Source organism: Toxotes jaculatrix, chromosome 12, assembly GCF_017976425.1.
Source record: "Toxotes jaculatrix isolate fToxJac2 chromosome 12, fToxJac2.pri, whole genome shotgun sequence".
Lineage (NCBI taxonomy): Eukaryota > Metazoa > Chordata > Actinopteri > Toxotidae > Toxotes > Toxotes jaculatrix.
In genome coordinates, this window is record NC_054405.1 from 6749472 (window position 1) to 6771799 (window position 22328).

Genomic DNA, 22328 nt, shown 5'->3' on the forward strand with positions numbered 1-22328 from the left:
AAAGCGGTTGTCTTAGACGGACATTTAAATAATGTGACTATGGTGTACAGTTTAAATAAACAGATTGCCAATTTTCTTTGTCCTACACTGCTCAGAAACAAGATGCATTCATTTTGTGTTTTGACTTTATTATGTACATGATACATATTAGCATTTCCCATGTGAAGGGGCAGATCTAGGGCTGAGAAATGATATCATCCAACGCTCACCACTGATTAAAACACCTCTTCTACTCAGAGATGGTGTTTCCCACCTGAAATAAGCTTGATAACACAGTTGACGTCAAGCATTTAAGTGTGAAGGATGTTTCTCAAACATACCTGAACAGAGGCAATGTGTGTAATTTTTTAGTTTCCCAAGCCTGACTTGACGGAGTCAGATCATATTGATGAAGCAAAGAAATCTTTGAGAGATTTAAAAGACAGTGACCCTTCAGGATTGACACCAGCCATTTCCACACACATTTACAATATACAGCATACTGTACATACACAGTTCTCTGTCAGCAAAGGCACAAAGCCATTCCCATCGGAACAATAACTGTCCTTCCTTTAAGCACTGCAAAAAGACAAACTGAAGTTCAAGTTTTCAGCAAGGAAAGTCTTAAGGTATCAAAATATTTTCTGAAAAAACCTTGAATACTCTGCTTCACAATAAATACTGTAAGACATTTAGGTCAATGGTCATTTTAGAATTAAAAACCAAGAAAACAAAGCTGCATCTGAGGTTGCCAAAAGACATGTTCAGTGGAAAGAGTGTCATTCCCTATATGGTTATTATCATTAGGACAAAATAACATAATAATCACACATTCTGCTGCCTCATCTAAATAATACGACATAATAAATACCTTGTTTGCATAGTGTGGACATCGCAGTGGAAACACAATGGCGCTTTAAATAAATATAAACTAAGAAGAAATATGAACTAAGTCGAGTAACAAGTGGAGTGAAACAGCTGAGTGACACACTGATCCATATTCAAACTTTGATCTCTGCATCCTTTACACAAGCTTCACCAATGTAGAAGAAAAAAAAAAAAAAAATCTGCAAAGAAACACGTTAAAATGTCCCGAGATAGATATGAGTAAAAATGATGCATGAGGAAAAACACGCTTGACCTCTGAACCTTGTAGTCCTTACAAAAAACAGAGTGACACTTCTACAGTAGTTGTTCAGGGTTTTGTTTACCTGCAAAAAAAAAAATCATTTGGTTCACTGAAACAGCTTTTGGTCAATTCAAAACACCAAGTATTTGGATAAGAAGAATCATTAGGGAGCCATTCAAACACAAGCTCGTTTTCACGCATTCAATTTTCAATTAGTGTCACGGGAATCTGCATCTGACAGCGCGTCGAATGGCTTTACTCCAGAGGCTCATACCACAGCTTCACATCACACCCACACAGGTCAAACATCTCCGTTAAAACACCTTTTAATAAATGGTTCACTCATAAGTGTGGGTTTATCCCCCTCTAACACTGAGAGCCCTATCACTGTCAATGCACACAAAGCATACGCAAAGCACACAAGACATGAATCAGTAGAAGGCAGTGATATCAGTTTGGCTGAGCGTATTTTGGGTCGACATGTTTGTTGGTCTCCTACCATGACCGTGGTAACTGCGTGAGTAGAAGAGGTAAAAAAAAAAAAAAAAAAAATGCTGCAGGGGGTCAGCGGTGCGAAGCGCAGGATAATTTAGCGACACACAAAAAGGCTTTTAAAGTCTGTTTACATTCAACACAAAGAAAGTGAACAGTGCTTCTGGACAGGTCTCCTACAGAAAGCATTCCAGTCGGGCCAAGAAAGCAGCGCCAGCATTTACAATTGATTGCAGTGGAAGAGATGCCTTCATCTGAATATTTTTTTTTTTTTTTTTACAGCTGCTTTTCTCCGAAAGTCGTGCCCCACCTGCCCCTGACCACGCGCTCCAGTGACAAAGGCAAAGTGATTCACTTCCTCAAACATAAAGGAATGCTGTGTTCATCGTGGAATTGTTATGCAGTAACTCTACCTACGGACAGTGTAACCTGCAGGTTCTTATCACAAAGTGATCATCAAACAAACTACACAAGCCTGGCATGTTCAGGGAGAAATAAAAAAAAAACAAAAACAATTTCTGTTCGCTGTAAATGGAGGCAACTAGTCATAAACATTAAAAGTAACATTGTCCAGACTTGAGGATAAAAGAGCACCAGTAAAATCATACGATAATGCCAGTTGAGTACACCGAAACCACCTCAGCCCACTCATCAGCTGGCATTACCCAGCCAAACACGCAAATCAAACTTTCATTGAGAAGCACCCCTCTCTCACACCACTCTTCAGACTGACAGCACACCCACCGTGGATACAAAAAGCCCACACACCCCTGTTAAAATGGAAGGCTTTTGTAACATAAAAAACAAAACCAAGATATATCATTTCAGAAATGTTTCCACCCTTTAGTGTGGCCTATAACCTATAAGATTAAACTGAAAAACAAACCGAAACTGTTGAAAAACATTTAAAAACGTATAATCTGGTTGCATAATTGTAAACACCCACAAACTAGTACTTCTGACTTCTGATGAGGCGACTTCTGATTTTCTGACAGTAAGAGCATCTCCTGCGCACAGGCCTCCTGTAACCCCACAGATTTTCTATTGGATTCAGGTCTGGGCTCTTGCTGGGCTGTTCCAAAACCTTTAATCTTCTTTTGAAGCCACTCCTTTGTTGATCTGGATGTGTGCTTTGGGTTGCTGTCATGCTGAAAGGTGAAATTCCTCTTTACCTTCAGCTTTCTAGCAGACGCCTGAGGGGTTTGTACTAAAACCCACTGGTATCTGAAGTTAATCATAATTCATTCCACCCTGACAAAAGCCAAAGTTGGGGCCAGGCTTGGATGTTTAGTTTTTGTGAGAAAAGGCTTCCATGTTGCCACCCTACTCCAAAGCCCAGACATATGAAGAATACTGGAGACTGCTGTGTCACATGTAGCACATGGAGCAAACAGCTTGCAGGAAATTCCTGCAGCTCCTTTCATTTTGCCATTGGCCTCTTAGCAGCCGCTCTGACCAGTTTTCTCCTCGTCTTTTCATCCATTTTTGGACGGACTTCCTGGTCTTGGCTATGTCACTGTTGTGCCATATTTTCTCCAGTTGTTGATGACTGTCTTCACTGAGCTCCATGGTATAGCTAGTGCCTTAAAAATTCATCTGTGCCCCTCTCCTGATTGGTACCTTTTCATCGGTGAGATCCCCTTCATGCTTAGGAAGCTCTTTGTGGACCATGGATGCAACCAAGAAGAGGAACAAGTCCTCCAGGAACAGCTGAACATTATCTGGGCTTAACCAGTCACTTTAATCGCTGGCAGGTGTATACTAACTACTAGTAAAATGAGTTTGAATGTGATTGGTTAAAAGAGGTTATAAGAGAGTGTTTCACTTTGTTTTTGTAGGTTATAGGTCACATCAAACGTGGAAAAAGTTCAGAAATGATTTATCTTAGTTTCATTTTCTTACATCACAGCAACCTGTCATTTTAACAGGGGTGTGCAGACTTTTTATATCCACTGTTCTGCAGTTAACGGCTGATTATCTGTGGCAGGCTGAGGAGGCCAGGCTGAGTCAGGAGGGTTTTTTGGAGGCCAAAGAGGGGAAGGCGCTGCTGGAAGAGCTGGTGATCGGTGTTGACAGTGTCAGTCAATTTTTAAAAAAAAAAATTCTACAAGTCTCTTTGAAAGAAAATGATAAAAGGGAAGGAGAGGAGGAATTGGAAGAGTCCTAATGTTCGCAGGCAAGCCGAGCGTCATAGATTCATTCGAAGATGTTCGGGCCGCTTGGAGTTCATGGGGTAGGCCTGCTTTTTGTAGGGCCCCGCATTGATGCCCGAAGGGTGCCTGATGGGAAGTGGCGCCGAGGCCTCGGAGGTGCCGCTGCTGCTTGTGTCCATTTGCTCCACTGTTGACACATCCATGGGTTGCTCTCCTGAGCTGCCAGGGGACAGCATGCATGGGCTGCCTGTCACTGTGGGTCCCCGGGGCCAACAGTCCCCTCCTGCAAACTTCACCGGACTGTTGAAGAGTAAGATGTGAGAAACTTTTATTCCCATTATTCCTCTGAGCTATTGTCCGTGACACACCGGCTCTTTTTTTTTTTTTTTTTTTTTTTTTTTGAAAGGTCACCGAGGCAGTTATGTGCGTCGCACGGCTATCACTGGACCAAATTATTCAGAGAGAAAAACATACCTGGAAAAATACTAAAGGCCAGTCACTCTAAAACCTCAGAATTTCCTGTATCTGCCTGATGAGTAAGTGTTCTCTTATTTCAAATTCAACTCAACCCAGTTTCCACAGCTGATCCCCACTTTATCTGACCCATAATGAATGTTATGATTTATTGTTTCAAGCCTTTGGAGGATTCCTGTTGTGACATTTGAAAGAAACCTTTATTTACACTTCAAACGACGGATTTATTTGGGCCAAGCAGGCTACGTTTACAAGGTCAGCAAGTGAGTCATCGATGTGGGGAGGACTCGCTGTGGGAGAAATCTGTAAATGACTGAGGGAAATTCAGTGGAGCCAGAGACAAAAACAACTTGCTGTTACCTCACAGGTGTTCTCGGGCTTCCTGGGAACTTCCGCGGTGAGCGCACTTTTGGTTCGAAGGAGAATTTCTCTTTGACGTTTTCAAGCACAGATGGGGCTACATATGTAAAACCCTGGGGAAGGGAAGGGGGGAGGTGGGGGGGGGACAAAAACACAGAGATCTGAGTCCACCTCTTCAAAGCCCATCTTTCCAAAAACAACCCACAGCTGATGATGAGCAATGAAAAGCTGAGTAAACCATATCATGCAATGTGGTGGAACAGTGAGTGGAGCTTCCAGGAAAACCAACAGGACTAAACCAGATGGGATGCATTAACCGGTTCTCGTAAGACCTACTTGTTGAAAAGGAAATTTTAAAAAACCCCATCATGTCAAGAGCTCGCCTCTGCTTGTATGTTTGTTTGCAGACAACACGGAAAATGTAAAGGGCAGGAGTAAATGCCACGTTGTTCTATTAAAAACCCTCCATCTTTCCTTTACACACCCAATCCAAAAATCCACATCATCGCCATCACTGCTGTTAATGCTGCACCAGACCTTTATTTACTTCAATCTTTGAATTACTTACTCAAAGTGAGTTTTTAAATACAGATGCTAACAGAGTCTGACAACAAATTCTGTTTGTTGTCAGACAAAATCATCTATAATTGTCCTCTGCATCATGCATTATGTCTGAACAGCTGTGTGGTTTGTCAGGGATTGAAAATCTCTGGAAAGTTGGAAAGCCAGAAGTAGAGGTAGCAATACAGAACAATACAGAACAGGTTACCCACCAGGAAGACTTGGTTGGCACTTTCGCTGAGCGTGGAGTCGTCCGGGCTATCCACCGGAGTCTGGCTGGTGAACTTGGAGTCAAACTGGCTGACGTCATCGGCCGATTGCTGCCAAAGGAAGCGGGTCAGTTACTTATCTTACAGGGACAGGTCACAGAGGACGCTGGGGTATAAAGAGACAAACTCACCAGGAAAGGTTTAAATGGAGGCTCTACTTTGCGAGCAAGGAGGTCATCCCAGTTTATATGCCGGAAGAATGGGTGAGCCTAGGAAAAGACAACAACAGCAGCAAGGTCTTCATGCTTCATACATCACCACCATCAGGTTTTCCCAAGAAGGATTCTCATTTGAGGTAATATATTAAGTACCGGGATGTTAACACACTGCAGGCAAACACTTGTGACTCTTGTGTTAGTGAATGTACCTGAACCTCAGCAGCATCTCCTGGTCCAGCCCCGAGTCGCGATGAGGGATTTCGTTTCAGCAGCTGAAAGAGAAAAGTTTGAAGACTCCATTTTTCTGCCTCTCCAAACCTTTCAGCAGAGACAACACCAGCCAGTGGAGTGCGGTGCAGAAGGATGGATTTTACAACTCACCTTTTTTAGAAGGTCCCTGGCTTCTTGTGTGAGGTAAGGTGGAAGGCTGAGTTTGCATTTCAAGATTTTGTCAATCGTCTTCTTTCGGTTTTCGCCAGTGAATGGCGGCTACGAACGGGATTGTCAGAAACAACAGTTCAGCAAATGCTTCTTATCTCAATCAGATAACTTTGTTATGTTAACAATGCTGCTACGGGATCGGGTGGTGTGCACTTACTGCGCCTGTTAGCATGTCATACATGAGAGCTCCCAGACTCCACCAGTCTACTGCCCGGTTATGTCCACTCCTCATCAGGATCTCTGGAGCCCTGAGGAAGGACAGGGAAGGACAAACCAGTACAGCAGGTGAACTACACACTGTGTCGAGTATGAACGTTCAGATTTATTAAAAACTGAATCTACGAAGTCTGCATGATAATTGCATGACGTACATGTATTCAATTGTACCACAGAAGGTGTGGGTAACTGTTCCGTCATGAATGGACTCTTTGCATAGACCAAAGTCTGTCAACTTCACATGCCCTAGAAAGAAACAGAACCAAAGCAAGAACATGAGAGTAACTACAAACACACAACAGACAGAGTATCACATTACACAGAGAGAGAATTCATTCTGGGAACAAAACGTGGGAAGGACGTGTGGCTAAGTGCAGGTCTTGCCAGCCTGCCTTTTGTGAGGAACATTTCAAGTTTATGTACCATTGTTGTTGAGCATGATGTTCTCAGGCTTCAGGTCTCTATAGATGATGCCCTTCTGGTGCAGGTGACCCAAAGCCATCGAGATCTCAGCCAGGTAGAAACTGTCAAGAGGAAACGAGGAAGTCAGGTCATCATGTTTTCTCCCAGTTACCCTTTCACTGATTTAGTACATCTATAAATCCTCCATCATTATAACGTTCACCAGTGCCCAGTGATCTACAGCCATAGTGTTATTCTAAATGTCATTCAGGTTATTCAAGGAATATTTCACACCCTTATTTATTCAGCAGCTTGGTTCATGTAATCACCATTTTCATCCACAGGCTGTTTATAAAACAGAACAATGTGTACTGGAAAGGTTTCTGCCTGTTCCCAGTCACCCATACTGCCTGACACCTGTGACTGCCTGTTTTCACAAAATTAAACGTTCTAATTTCCTTACTGAATATCTGTGTCCTTAGGAAGGCTACATTTAAAAATATATCCGTGTGCTGAGCTCAGAATCAAAGTAATTGCTGTTTCTCCCTTTAGGTGTAATTGTTAGCATTAATATGCCAGAGACAACAGTTCACAGTGACAATCATCAGGCATTTCTGATCCTGCTGTGCATCATGAGTCAGCAGCAACCAAGAAAAAAAGGACCTTGAAGAGAAAATTTGCAACACTAGTGTTTGTTAAGATTCTCATAATGTAGTCAGTTGGAAACAGTTTAATGTTAGTGTGATAAAGCTGTGAGTGGAAAAGCTGATGCAAAATTCAAATAAATTTAAAACTGTTCAAGCCAAACATCCTGCAACCAGAAAAGCTTTAAAACACTCTTAGGACATTATTTCTCAGAAAAGACGCTGTAAGTGAGTCAGAGTAAACCCGAAGTCAAATTTTATCTCCAGCCATCTTAAACATTTAAGATGGACTGCACAGAATACAGAGAGTTCAACCCGAGTACACGCCAACGGTATTATCCAGCTATGAAAAGTTATCCTCTAACCATCAAGATCAGTTTGGCTTCAGTGTCTCTTAATGGACGTTTGGACAGGAGGATCAGGGAATCAAACCACCGACACTGTGATTAACTTACCATGCTGTGTCTTCCATGAAGATACCCTCTCTTTCCAGTTGCATAAACAACTCTCCTCCTGCAGGAAACCACATGCAAAATATGTCAGTCAATTGTATTCACAGTTGAAATATAGACCCACATTTCACTGTACTGAAAACACACAGAAAAAAAAAAAAAACCCAAAGCAAAAACAAATGCCAATCTGATTTCCAGTGTGCGCACACTGTCCAATGCTCATGAGAGATCTGTACTGCGTGTTTGACTGGACATCACTATACTCACCGCTCAGATACTCAAGGATGAGGTACAACTTTCCCCCTGTCTGGAAGGCGTAGATGAGGTCCACAATAAAAGGATGCTTCACCTCCTCCAGAATGTTCCTCTCAGCTTTGGTGTGCGCTGTGTCCTTTGCGTTACGCACAATCATGGCCTTAGCAGGGGACAGAAAAGCACAGGAGGTCAGGGTTGAACCCTATTCGCTGGTGACAACATCACAAACTACAGACAAAGGGCAGGAATCGGGACGCCAGGATGGTAGCTACAGTAAAAACCCAAAACCTCAAGCTTCGGGGAATATGAGCTGGCTTTTCAAGCAAAGTCAGACATTAGCTCTGTGTTAGCGGCAGAGAGGAGGCCAAGCTGAACAGAAGCAGCAGCTCTGAGGTTTCATGGGAAAAAGCCTGCTGCCATTATTTTGGGTGGTCTGAGCTTAGCTTTTGGCTAGAGAGCTGAAATCATCAATACGTCACCATAAAAGACACAGAGTGACATACAGCATATAGGAAACAGTACACACAGTAAAGCTGTGTAAGGCTTATGAGTCAGCTGGGTATTTAAGGACCTAATTCCCCATAGATGAAGGCTGCTTGTGTCTCTGTACATATGAATTAGATCATTCAGATGCTATTTCTATAACACTACACTACTTTGTATGTACACTAGGGGGCAGTTAGGTTTACCTTTAATGAGAATAACTGCACTACCCTCCGTTTAACTACATTACACTACATATTAATATAATCTCAGCCAAACCTATGAAAGGCATTTTCACTCACCTTCTTCAAAACTTTCATAGCAAATATCTTCCCAGAGGTAGCACCTGAGACCTTCCGAACTTGAAATACCTGTTAAAAAGAAAAAAGAAAAAGAAAAAAAAAAATTGACATATCAAACAAAATCCATACACATCTAAAGAGGCTTTCTGCAGGGCTGGCCAAGTTAAATTCAAGACTTTTAAGACCTTTTAAATACTGCAGATAAAGAATTAAAGACCTGTTTCACAGTGAAACCGGCCAAAGTATGATGGAAAAACAATGATAATGATATGGAGTAATTATACTTTTCATCATTTTTTAGCACTTCCCAGCATTATATAGCAATATAATTGATTTAATTACTGTCACCTGGTTCTGGGTAAGTGGCAGACAATGGATAAATGCAGCCAATCAAAAATGAAATTCTCTTTTGAGCCCATTTAACACATTCAGAGAAATTTTGGAAGCTGCATTATGTGTATTTATTCGGCAAAGCAATGAATTAACAAAGGTCACTGTCTCCATTTGTCAAACTGACTGTTATTTGCTATTATTCTGACTACAGTGAGGCCAGGCACTGGTCCGATACTGTCTGTGTTTTGAGTATCAGTGTACCAGCATAAATGTTAAAAGACTCTTTGCTCTCAGTTTTAAGACCAAAGCACTTCAAACGTGTGCCAATATATATTCTGTAACTGCACAAGAATATCAAAACAAATGACAGCGTCTTTCAAAAATTGTAATTACTTTGTAATGCTGAGAAATTCCCAAGTTGCAGAAAATGACGTCTTAGTCATGCACAAAACCACTTCAAGAAAAGAATAAGTCACGCTTCTGCTTGTTAAGTGAAAAATGCTTCCAAAATAACTGTGATGTGCACTTTCATTGTTAGGTTTAGAAAAACAGAACATCAGGAAATTTCCAGAACACTTGGTAAAAAAAATAACACGCTGACATCCAAATAGAAGGCACCAGAACAAGACAGATTCCCTAAAGGTATACTACCAGTCAAACGTTTTAGAACAGCACCATTTTAACAGGTTTTAATGAAAGGTGAGCAGGAAGTGAATCACCTTAAATGGTAAACTGTCCACAAAGAAGAAGGGAAAAAAGCTTTCGATCACCAAGAACTGAAAAATCATGTAATGCTGCTTTTCTGCAGCAGTGGAAATAAATGAAGCCTTAAAAGTTAATGTAAACAATTCACTCAGGTGACTCAGTGTTTGTTGATGACTTCCAAACCCTCTGTGTGTGCAAAGGCAGTGTTGGAACAAACTGTGTTACTACACCCTCTGATGCTTTATAAGGACAACGCTGCACTGCAGGAAGTAGTAACACAGGTAACAGTAACACAGGAGGACAGAGCTGGTTGGTCAGAGATTCATCCTATAGCAGGATAATGACCCGGAACATTAGAAGAACAGAACCAGATGGAGGCTTCACATGATGAAGACCAGCACAGTCTCCAGACCTAAACCCTGTGGAGCTGGTTTGGGATGAACTGGACAGAAGGTGAAAGCAAAGCAAACTACAAGTGCAACACGTTTGTGGGAACTTCTGCTGCAGTGTTGGGGTGAACTTTCTGAACAGTATTTCATTTCCATTGTAGAAAGAAGGTCACGAGTGTGTTTGTGTTTGGCTTCTGGATGAGTCAAAAATTCAGTTTAAATTTCACAATACACTGAGACATTACACTTTGTACATTTCAGTAACAACTGGAAAAACTAAAACCTTCGGACCTTTAGAGAATATGTATCTTTAAAATATTGATTGGTCTCAACATCAGATACAAAGGGGTCCAGGTGAACATGGTTATGTTTCATGTGGGTAAAGCAGGAGATGGTTCCAGGATGTCAGGTCTTACAGATAAAACTGAAGAGGGATTTGTTTTTGGGTTTTTTGGAGTTAACAGCTAAGAAGTATTATAACCCTGGGGGTTGAACAGGTCATTGACAACGAACAAAAATACTGATATGTCTGGCTAAAGAAATTTCCCACCCATTGGAATTTCAAGACAACAGCAATGTCCTCGCCCACATACTGGCAATTTGATTGTAGCTGCAAGCCAAAAAAAGACAAGTCTTATTTCCCACATCAAAAAATGATTTTGAAAGGGTGATGTACAGTGCTCACTGACAATTACAGTCCCAGCTTTACAGCTCCACACAGCTGTTAGTCTCTGCTGAATCAGTTTCCAGTCATATCAAATGTATATTTACATTTCACATGTCTCACCTTTCCATAGCCTCCTTTCCCCAAAACTTTCAGCAGCTCAAAGCATTCAGGCCTGATCTGCTCTGTTCCCTTGTTCACGCTGTTCTCTGAAATTTCAAACTTCTCACAGTCATCCATGTTACTGGCAAGACAAAGAACAAAACAAAAAAAAGGGAAAAAGCATGTTCAAAAACATTCACTCAACACTGTGTTTACAATTCCCAAGACACACACACACACACACAGTATTACTCAATGTTACAAGCATTTGGGCCTAAACCTAAACATGGGTAATGGTTAAACTGAGGTTCACAGAGGTACAACAGTATTGTTGTTAAGAATAAAAACAGACTGACTGAGATGGGTGCTGAAGTGGTTCCTAAATGTTTTTGATACAAAGGCCCCTCAAACAGACCCAGATTAGAGTCAGGCAATTTAATTTAAGATAATATCAGTCACTACTGGGTACACATGGATGGGTGACAAATTAATGGACAAAGCTGAATAAAGGAGTGGAGAAAAATAACATATGTAGATGCTTCATTACAGAGAAGAAGAGGCCACTGAATGGTGTGAATGAAGTATAAGAATGATTTGAATCATATGCTATGATTTTCACCGTCCGGAGATTTCAACACAACTGAACACCTATGGGTGACCTTATATCTCAGTGTTAGACAGTGCTCTCCACCACCATCATCACACCACTACTACTACTTGAGGGAATAGCTTTTTAAAGAACAGTGTTCACTTGTACAGTACAGCTCTACAGACTACGCCGAAAGCACTGAAGCTGTTCTGGAGGCTTGTGATGATCCAACATGGGGGTTTTCCCTTTAAGTTGTCACCCACCTCTAAATCTGTGTGGTCTGACAGTATGGTTAAGTTGGATTAAGTTTGCTCAGAGCTAATGTTGTAACTAGATGAATATAAAAACAAAACAGTACCACAAATGCTATCAAACAGGGCAGAAACTAACAATCATGTTCATTATCAATTAATCTGCCAAGAGTTTTCTCAGCTAACCCATTCCTTGTTTGATGCTTGCGATGTCAGAAAATAGCCCATCACAGTCTCCTAGATCCCAAGGTGAAGTCTTCAGATGTATTTTTTTTAGACTCATTAACAGTACACAACCCCAAAATATTTAGTTTGCAATCATATAAATCAGAGAAGATCAGAAAATATTATATTAGAGAGGCAGCAATTATTATTATTATTATTTGGGGGGACATTTTTGCATTTTAAAACACTCCGATTAATCAAGGACCAAAATAGCTGATTCATTTCACATTGATCAACTAACTGATTAATCTGCCGTTCATTTTAGCTCAACCATCAAAAGACTAAGTTATTTACAGGTCCTCAGTGATAAAATTTCCAGTCATCCTAACAAAAACGTTGGTCATTGTTCCCTCTTTTGGTACCCAGAGATGTTCAGTGCTGTTTATACTCACAATTCAAAGCCACTGCACTGCTCCATGTATTCACTGAGCTGGCCCTGAAAGCAAAAGGACAACAGGACAGCAAAACTCAGCACCGAGGATTGAAAGGGAGGAATGTTATTTACCAGCAACCTAACCTAACTTTATTTGTAGATATATTATGGTCGTTTCATTGTTCAACTGTATGTGTTTGTTCATTTAGCCAAATATTTTTGTCTGGTAGCTTTAAGTTAACAGTACGGCTAACTAACTTATCACCTAACTAGTTAAATAACCACACACTTTCTCTTCTACATGTCTGTTACCAATAACTAATAAAGCAGTGACCAAAGTTCTACCTAATCCCTAACGCTAACCAAAACTACCAACTACTAACTAAATGTTAGGTGAGCAGAGAGACAGCTAGCAGACAGTGGTCCTTCAGCCACAGTCCCGGTGCTGTTGCTAGAATTACAACTTTACTAAGAGTTCATTTATGTCCCACTTATTAACAGTGTCGAAAACGCTAGCTAAATACCCATAACTGCATGTGACATTCCAGTAATTAGTTGCTCAGTAGCATACATCCCTACAACAGACGAATACCGATGCAGAGAATGAGACCGCCTAATCTGTGACTCAATTATCGGACAGGCACATACGCCCGGTCCAGCAAAAACCCGTGCTATATTCGTTTATATTTCTCTTTCGTTATCGCGGATTCGTTTCTCTATTTTAACACGTTTTCTAACATGATAGTGTTTGACTTCACTGTATGTTCACTCATAATTAGACAAGTTCCCCTTAACTTGCGCCTGAGCGGTGGTCGGGTTAACTTGTGCAGGGGAAACAACAACCTGTCCGCCGCCAACACTTTCGATGCGAATGTATTTGGCCGGTGTAAGCGAAGAAACAGTGTGTGCTAGATCATAACTTAAAATAAGAAAAAATGAAAAGGGAATTTGTTTAAATACGGTACAGTGAGTGTTTCATGGAGAACTGCCAGATTTCGCGGGAAAGGGTTGTGCGAGGCTACGTCCGATAATGGATACACGGCCACTGATGCTAGCAACGCAGGCCTCGGAGCTGCTAAGTGCTAACTAACAGGCTAACAGAGGCGGTATTAGCCGCAACGTTAACGTGAACTCACCCCGTCCTCAGGTTCGTCGTCAGAGACATTCTCATCCGGTTGATCCAAATCGATGTCGAAAACCCCGGCCATGGCCACGGCGCTTCACTCGGCGTTTAACCACAAAGCCCAGAGCCGCTCCCCCGCCTCATGGGAGAGCCATCACCGTTACAGCCGGCTACAGCAGAGCAGAAAGCGTGGGCTAACATCCAGCTAACCAAAACAACACAAGCGCAGGGCAACAGGAAAAAAAGCATCTAGTGTCGGCCGCCGGCACTACCCGGCTCAAGTTGGCTCACACACAACTTATACTTTTAACTTTAACCAGGATGCGATGGGATTTAGTCACCTGTCCCGTAAAAAATAAATAAATACACTTGTCATATATTATATTATATCAGAGCAAGTAAAACATAAAGTTGATATTAAATGTATTTTTAAAAATGTGTTTGCAAGATTATATATTTAATTTAAACCCGATTAACTACTGAGTTTTGATGACTGGCAATGTCGGTTTACAGTAGAACATATTTATTTTTCTGATGGTTATCTTATATTTTAGATTGAAAAATCCTTTGGTTTTCACTATAATAGACAGCTGTAGACTTATTGTTATATTTTCAAAAAAAGAAATTCTTACAAGGATAAAGCATCACCATACATGTAGCCGTCTTTTGTCATTGCTCTGTAATGGCTGACAATAAAGATCACATGAGAAAATATTTAAGTTGTTTTAGTTTTACACACCTCCAGATGAGCTCGGTGATAAGCGGCAGCAGCACTGAATCAAGAGGCCATTTGGCTTGAATCTTCCATTCACAAAAAAGCAGCTCTTGACACAGTTCCAACACTTCCCAGAGATCAGAAGTATCATTCAATGTCCTAATTATTTTTACTCACAGACAGCAGGGTGTGAGACTGTGTGAGTGTGCCTCCTGTAACCACAGGTCTCAGTTGCTTCCTCTGGTTCAAATCATGATTTGATAACCTAAACAGTATTATTTGTGGTAATGGGTCAGGTGGTCTAAGATGATAGTGTTTTGAGGCACTTTCCTTGGAAACATTTGACATCCAATGATAAGGACACTAAATCAAGACAACAAAAGACAAAAAGAGGCAGCAAGACCAACAGTCGCCATCCCAGAAGCCTCTCTCTACTGATGCTGGCACAGGAGATTTTAAGCACTTCATCCCCAGGACAGGTGCACCTCATTATGACTGATCAGGTAGCACCTGGGCAGAGCTACAGAGGAGACAGGAGAGGAAAAGGGACAAACAGAGCACCAGGAACACACACAGTCATGACAGTCACTTTCTCCTCAGACTTTTTGTTAAGACCTGTTCACCTGTTTTTTTTTTTTTTTTTTTTGTTACATTAACAACACAGGCAAAATGATTCAGTCACACAGAATAATCTTCATATACAAGAATTACACAAATTGGAAATTACGTGTATGTAGCTCAGAAACTAACAGAAAATTGATCTCCAGCTATTTTGATCATCAGTTAATCTTTTATTCTTTGGGAAAAATCTGACTGAATCAAACATGCAATTTGGAGACATCACCTTGGTCTTTAGAAATGGACATTTTTCTCTCTGTTTTCTACATTTTATATGGACCAAACAACTGAGAAAATAATTATTAGATTAATTGCTTTAGAAAATAATTGTTAGATCCAGACCTAGCTGCAGCCAATCTTCTCCTGTTCAGTGCAAGGAACTTTAAATCTAACGTGTTTGACACAGAGCATGACTGTCAACAATGTGGGTAAATACTCTGCAAAAACTGTATGGCACAATATCTGGAATATAAATCTTCCCTCATCAGTTTTTCCTTTTCTTTTTTTTTTTTTTAGTATTTCTTACACAGAAAAGCAAGAACAACAATGTACTGTAACTAGTAAGTTTTTTTTTTTAAAGAATCAAATATATTAAAACACATTAATCATATTTTTGAATCTACTTGAGATGCTGGACAACCTGCTGAGTTGATGGACTGCTAGGAGGATGCATAATAGGTCTTTTTCACAGAAGACATTTTGACATGTCACTGTAGGAAAAAGCACAGGTGCAAATAACAAAGCTACTGGTGACTAAATTTGGCATCATTTAGCTGCTTCAGTTCCAGGGTCTTGGTATTGTTCTTGCTGACTCACTCTCACGCTGTCACGGTTTACTGGGACACATGAACACAACAGAGCCATCATTACTGTTAGGAGGATAAAACCTATGCTTCTCCTTCTATCACAAGTCAAAATGTGTGCTGTGAAAAGGGCCTGTTTGACGCTGGACACTATAAGGGGTTAAGTCTCCGGCTGTAGTGAGTTCCACCCAGTCATAATCAGATCATCCCTGTAATTCACTGCAGGATCGGTCCACAGTCCCCTTTTCTCACCAATAGGTGGCAGCATGAAAAAGGGAGTGAAAGCCATTTTTCATTCATCTTCAAATCTGTGTGTATAGTTACACTGTGGTCAATAATTTCAGTCCAATTCAAGATCCTGAAAAAAGGCCAATATATTATTAAACTTGTGTGCATTTTACTGTTGCGAGTCAAGGCTTGCTGCTCCCTCTGGTGGTTCAGAGCTTCATCAAGAGGTAGATTTTTTTTTCTTAATCTAATGTCAAAGCATCAAATGCAGCAACAAAGAGAAAAGAAAAAGGTAGATTTGGGATTTTTGAGTGCAGGTTATTGTTGTTAGTTTACAGGAAGGTAAACCTGGTTTGTTTTGCCTCACACAGAGACAGCAGATGTTTCTGCCATGTAACTGATTTAACTTGTTTTTTAGTTTTAAGTGCCACACAGTGACAAATCTGTTGACACCATATTGAGTAGTCTTCACACTTCATACTGATGTTTGTGGTGCCAGTAAAAAGAAGCAGAGTGAGAGCTTGTAGCTATTTCCTCACACTGTATTTACACATTCTTCTTTCTTCCTCGTCAAACCGTCTGTTCTGAATTTTGTCCCTTTGTTGGGAAATGTCAAGTTGTATCTGTCAAAATGGCAAAAAGGGTCTGAGATCAGGTTAGATCATGTTTTCATGGTTCAAAGACTGTTTAAATACAAAGATGATTGTGATGTTCTTTATTGCCAATATTTCTTGAGAGAAAAAAAAGAGGTAAAATTGGAGAAAGACATTAACAGCATGATTCTGTTTTGTTTGAGAAATCTCAATTTATCCATGAGTTTAAAGCACAGAAAAAATATTAAAGGGTTACTAATCAAGGAAAGAAGACAATTTTCAAATATAAAACACAAAGTCAAAACATTTCTTTTTTAAGGAAAAATGTTTGAAATGCATTTCATAAAAAAACAGTTTATCCAACTAAGCCCATTCCAGCTGAATCTCAGCTTAATCTCTTAATATGAAAAACATTTTGATCATTTTCTGTAGAACAAGCACAATAAAAATGGATTTGAACATTTTTAAACATCCCCTCCACAAATATTCGTTTTATAACATATAAAAATAAATGAATAAAACAATTTTTGGTCAATGTGTTTTTTTTTTCTACTAAAAACATATATTTAATGAAGTACTTAAAACCACATGCACTCCACATCCACCAAATCCAGATTCTGAAAGTTAAACTGTTGGACACAAGATGTCTCCTACTTCACTGAAAAGTCTGTTCTCAGTGGTTTTTATAAGTTTCCTCATCACACTTGTGTAAGTTGCGTGCTGGGCCGTGATTGGCTTTCAAACTAGCTGTGACATCAGCAATCGCACTCGTACGTACGTGTTAGACTAAGATTTAAGATGAGCTTTGCCCCTCCAGCAGATGAATGTGAATGTGTCAGACTCATCATCATCCTGCACAATTAAACATCGAACAGAACAAACAGTAAGCAAAGACATTTTTGTGTTTGTGTGTGTGTGGGGGGGGCATGAAAAAGTTAATTCAGCACAGACAGGAAACACTCATATCAAACAACAGCACGTAATCTGCTGTGGCAGCACAAGCATCAAGCTCCAAATGTCCCGAAACAAGTTATTTGTTGGATTTTTTTTCGGTGATACAGAGGAAACAGTTTCTTGGTTTAGGTCAGCAAACAGGTTGTTTTCAGAATCTGAGGGTATGGCATGATTACTCATAATGATGATGGGGTAAACAGGAAAGCCTGTTGGAAGTGCATATTAAATAAATTGAATTTTCAGCAATTCCTTCCCGCTGCCTTCCTTCACAACAGCAGATATGAACACAGTCAGCAGGGTGTCCCAGCTGCCACACAAGTATGGATGAGAATTTTTTTTTTTTTTTTTCAACAGAAGGTGAATTTGAGCAATTAAACTGCATTGACTTCCTCTATACTTAGGTAAAAGTGATTTCTGATTAAATTCGCCATAAATCTTCTGTCTTGGAGCCGGAGGGTCAGTCTTTGCCACGGCTTGTTTTATTGTGGGAGGTTTGCCTGAAATCTCAGGCTTGGCCCCCTGCAGGGCAGCGTTACTTTGAGCGTAGCCTCAATTCCATCTGATAGTTTGTTTTACTTGATTGCCCGGTGATCAGAAGCAGCTGCACTGGGTAACAAAATATGTTTTCTGTGTGTGTTCCCTGTTTTGTTTAGCTTTGTTTATGTTTACAAAAGAACAGACGAGACACTGGTAGAAAGTCACAGAGCTCTGTTGTGGGTCTGAGTGCTGACTTGAGGTTGGCATTGTGTTCATTCAAAATCACTTTGCATATCAACTGACTGTGTTGTGTTCTCGTGTTTGGACCTTGTCAATATGGAAAGTCATTCATTAAAAATGGAGGGTGAAAGCTGTCAGCATATTCATTTTTCTTTTTTCTTTCTCTTTTTTTTTTGCTTTGCTTGGTGTTTAATGCAAAACAAAGATTTGTGGAGCGTTCTATTGCAATGTGAACTTTTTATGTGAACAATAAATACCAATAACGTGAGAAAACAGGTTTCACAATGTTCAATCAGCCTGTAAACGCAACTAAACTTTTTAAATGGCAGGTGTTCCCCTTTAACTGTACGGCAGCCTGAAACTGACACACATTTTCACAATATGAATAAGCTGTCTGATCAGAGCTGAGTCCCAACAGCAACACGCAGTGAAAGGGTGACAACAAAATTTACTGTAACGCACAGGAGCAGGTGGGGGAGTTTATTTTCCAAAAGAGAGTATGGGCCTCACAGTGAGTTTTCAAAGCCAAATAGCTAAGCATCTGGTAAAGCAATCCCTGTAACCCCTGCATAATATGTTTATTTTGTGCACAGGGCCGCTGGTCTCGTGGGGTCAGCCATAATATATACGTCAGGTCAGCTCCGCTGGGTTTTGGCTCAGATGTGTGTCGGAACAATTAAACGCTAAACCATGTTTGAAATGTCTAAACCAACACTATGCCTCCTGAAGGTTGTGCTCTGAGTAGGAGAGGTGAAGAAAAACGCTCACAGGTATATACAGTTTTATATATTTTGATGTAAAATCACAGGGAATCACAGGTCTTTCAAAGGAAACCTATTTCTACAATTAAAAAGAGGAGTTGTTATAAAGTAAAACGAACAAACATTTACTTCCTTACCTCTCATTATTTTTTATTTTTATTTTTATAAAATCCTGTTGGTGTTTTGAACTGACGTAGAAGCAGAGGCTCTGTGGACCACTGCAGTGGATGTAGAGGTGAAGGACAGATGTGATGATTGTGGTAGATGCTGCTCATCAGTTGGCAGCAATCACAGATATAACATAAAAAGCGGGAGCATGAAGTAATCTGGGAGCTCAGGTGAGCTTGTTAAAGCAGTAAAAGTCTTTTGGTGGAATATCACAGCAGAAAAGCCAGCTCAGATGAGGTGGGAGCACAGTGTGTTTGTTGTGTAGCCTGGCATGAACGTGTCTGGTTTTGTTTGCTCTTTGTGGTTCTTTGCAGCACGTTGATGGGCACGCTGCATACAACCACACTGCATGCGGTAAACAGGCCTCATGCAGAGTATGTGGACGAGACTAAAATTAGCCCTGATTGCAATGGTAATGTCATATATATTTGATGCCAGTATATAGACGCAGACATACTGTGCTGTGACTGGTGGATTTCTGTCTGTGGTAATCTTGAAAGAAGCTCTTTTTCTTTGACACAACCAGTTATGCAAAGATCCAGTAAAGATCAGTATTATTGTTGATACTCACCTTAGGAAGTTGATTGGGTACTTCTGGTGTGTAACAGGCATCAGAGGCCTGCTAGCGCATGGCTATCAGATTCTAATCTTGTTTTTTTGTGCCAAGCTACCTGGCCTGAAACTTTGTACAAACATCCACGGTCCCCAGGGTGATTTCCTCTGAGGTGTCACCATGAGTTTGACATTTTTGTTTTTTAGTGAACTGTCTCAACCACTGCTGAAGTAATCTCTGTGGTCTCCAGAGAGAGAATCCTACTGACTTAGATGAACTCCTGTCTCCCTCTAGCACCACCAGCAGGATGACATTGGTGGTTCTATTTAACTGAAGCTGGAAAGTGACTATTTCCATTAGAGTTTTCACCACTTATCAATAAATGAAGGTATTCCACGTGTTTTTAGATCACCTACGCAGCTTTAACCTTTGTCCGCTGACGCATCTTTGGGCAGTTTTTCTGGTTCGTTCTAGTGTTGCCTAATTTGAATCTACAGCTGAAAGGGAAGACCACGCGTTCTCAGCCTTGGTATGTTTGGAAGGCACTGTGAGAAATTCCTGAGTAATATTTCTGAGGTGGCATCATGTCATGACACAGAAACCTGCATTGACATGTAAAGCTGTGCTTAAGCTGCTCTCAGCGCCTGAGGTTAAAATCTGCTGCAGAGGAGAGTCCATACTGTCAGATTTCAGGCATTCCAAAGGCTGACTCAGTGGAGTCTTCTCACATCAGAGGGATGTGTTGTTTCTGCCTCTTTGTGTGTGTGTGTGTGTGTAGGAGTATTAGGTAAATTTCTACAAATTTACACCCACTTTACTCTTAGGCATGCTGCTGCTTTATTGTGTGTACATGTGTGTGTGTTTTTTTTTTTTAATCTAACTACAGCAGTCATGTCCCCTGTGTATTTATGACACACCTGAATGACGCAGTTTCCTTGGCAAAGCTCCTGGGACACAAAAGGTAGGAAAACTAAAGAAGCATGACGAGCCATTATGCAGGTCTACAACGACTCTTCTCTGTCTTCTTATGACACATAGCCACATAAAGAGAAAAATATGACCCACGAAATAACTCACACTGTCCTTCTGCGAATGTAGCGAAGAAGAATCGAATTGTGATTTGTTTGTTAAAGAGGTGAACAAAAAGTTGAGTCACGTTTATTTTTTTCTGAAAGCTTCCTCCTCTCAAACTAACAAAAGCGGACTGAAAGTACTGTCTTGCTATTCATCTAATCATGGTTATTTGTCTTGTTTTCTATTGCTGCTGGTCTCTGAGAGTTACCAAACATAATTTCGTTGAATAAAGTGTCTCATGTCATATGACTGTGACATATTTGAAAGTACAGCAGAAATTGGGCTGGAGTGTTAACGCCTTGAGAAAAAGGCAGGCGGAAGAGCTACGGATGTGTGTGTTTCAGGGACAGTGCCCCGTCATTGCCACCTGGCAGCAAGCATTAGGCTGTCTGCCATGTTGGCAATGTGTGGGCAGGACCAGCAGATGTTCCTGCCTAACTACGCTCTGTTAAAATACCCACACATAATTTAGTTTAACACAGGGCAGGGAGATGTGTTTTGTTGTGTCAAATTTAATCTGAGGAACAGTGCATCAATAGATTGTAATGGTTTGAATGGTGTATTTAAATAATTGTAAATCATACAACAACAGAGGCCAGCCAAGTGCCTGTTGATAAGTTTAGTTAGACACTCAATCATTCTGAACTGACCTCGTGATCTCATTCAAATGAGGCCAATAATATCTCTCCTCTCAGATGGAGTGAATTATGAAGAGTCTGAAGCCGCTGATAAGCTTGTTTGATCTTGGCATGCCAAAGCCACAATAAAGGAAACAAAGGCTTTTGGAGCTGGGGCTTTGCAGTAACCACAGTTATGATTTGTGTGTGTGCACATAAACATGTGTGTATGACAGAGAAAGATACACACACACACACACACACACACACACACACACACACACACACACACACAGCTGCACTGGTCAGTTCTGCATGTGACACAAATGTGACATGTGTGTAGCTCAGACTTGCACTGAGGCTTATACTCACATTTGATGCAGCAAAACATATTTCAAAAGATACACTGCACATGCAAAGTGTTCAGACATTCCTCTTTGTTTTATTCTGTTAGACTTTTAAATTCTTCTTGATTGGATTATTTTAGCATTTTTAAAAGTGTTCTTATTATTATTATTATTGCATATCTTAGTATATATCATTATAAGTCTAGTCATTTTAAAAGTACTGAAAGTGTGTCACTTCTTCATCACAGCAAACAAGTACCAGGAAATGGGGATTATTTATCTAATGTCAGATATGTGTAAATATAAGACATAAAAAAAAAAAGCAACAACTCTGATTTGAATAATAATTTGTACGCTAAATGGTTTTGCAACTAAAAAGAAAAAAAATCAATTACTTGGAAAAAATTATTGAAAGTATCACCTCACTGAAAAATACAGAAATGATAAACTACACAAATATTTTTCATCTCGAAAGTTTAACAGTCAGACTGAAGGCGTGTCCTACTTCATTGAAAAGTCCACTCTCAGTGTTTGAGTTTCACATCACATCAACACTGATGTGAGCTGCATATTGGACCATAAGTACACTGTTGCCCATAAAGTTGGAATAAAATATATTTGACCACTTCTCATGAAATGGCTGTGATCATGTGATT

The 22328-nt window shown here is 40.4% G+C and overlaps 1 protein-coding gene across 3 annotated transcripts; it reads right to left on the reverse strand.

Moving 5' to 3' along the window:
- Window positions 1-43: 43 nt before the first annotated feature.
- On the reverse strand, window positions 44-13782 carry rps6kb1a (ribosomal protein S6 kinase b, polypeptide 1a). Of its 3 annotated transcripts, none has more exons than XM_041051032.1 (15): window positions 13538-13782; window positions 12421-12464; window positions 10985-11105; window positions 8771-8839; window positions 7998-8145; window positions 7734-7791; window positions 6656-6756; window positions 6388-6478; window positions 6174-6264; window positions 5957-6064; window positions 5785-5847; window positions 5549-5626; window positions 5361-5468; window positions 4588-4700; window positions 44-1190 (listed from the first exon to the last, which is right to left on the reverse strand). In XM_041051032.1, exons 1-15 carry the CDS (start codon window positions 13607-13609, stop codon window positions 1187-1189), a joined length of 1269 nt encoding a protein of 422 aa, XP_040906966.1. In that variant the 5' UTR covers window positions 13610-13782; the 3' UTR covers window positions 44-1186. The 3 variants fall into 3 exon arrangements, with proteins under 3 accessions (XP_040906966.1, XP_040906965.1, XP_040906967.1); XM_041051031.1 differs by lacking the exon at window positions 44-1190 and adding an exon at window positions 1837-4053 and having other exon boundaries at window positions 13538-13781; XM_041051033.1 differs by lacking the exon at window positions 44-1190 and adding an exon at window positions 1837-4053 and having other exon boundaries at window positions 10985-11070; window positions 13538-13599.
- Between the last annotated feature and the right edge of the window lie 8546 nt (window positions 13783-22328).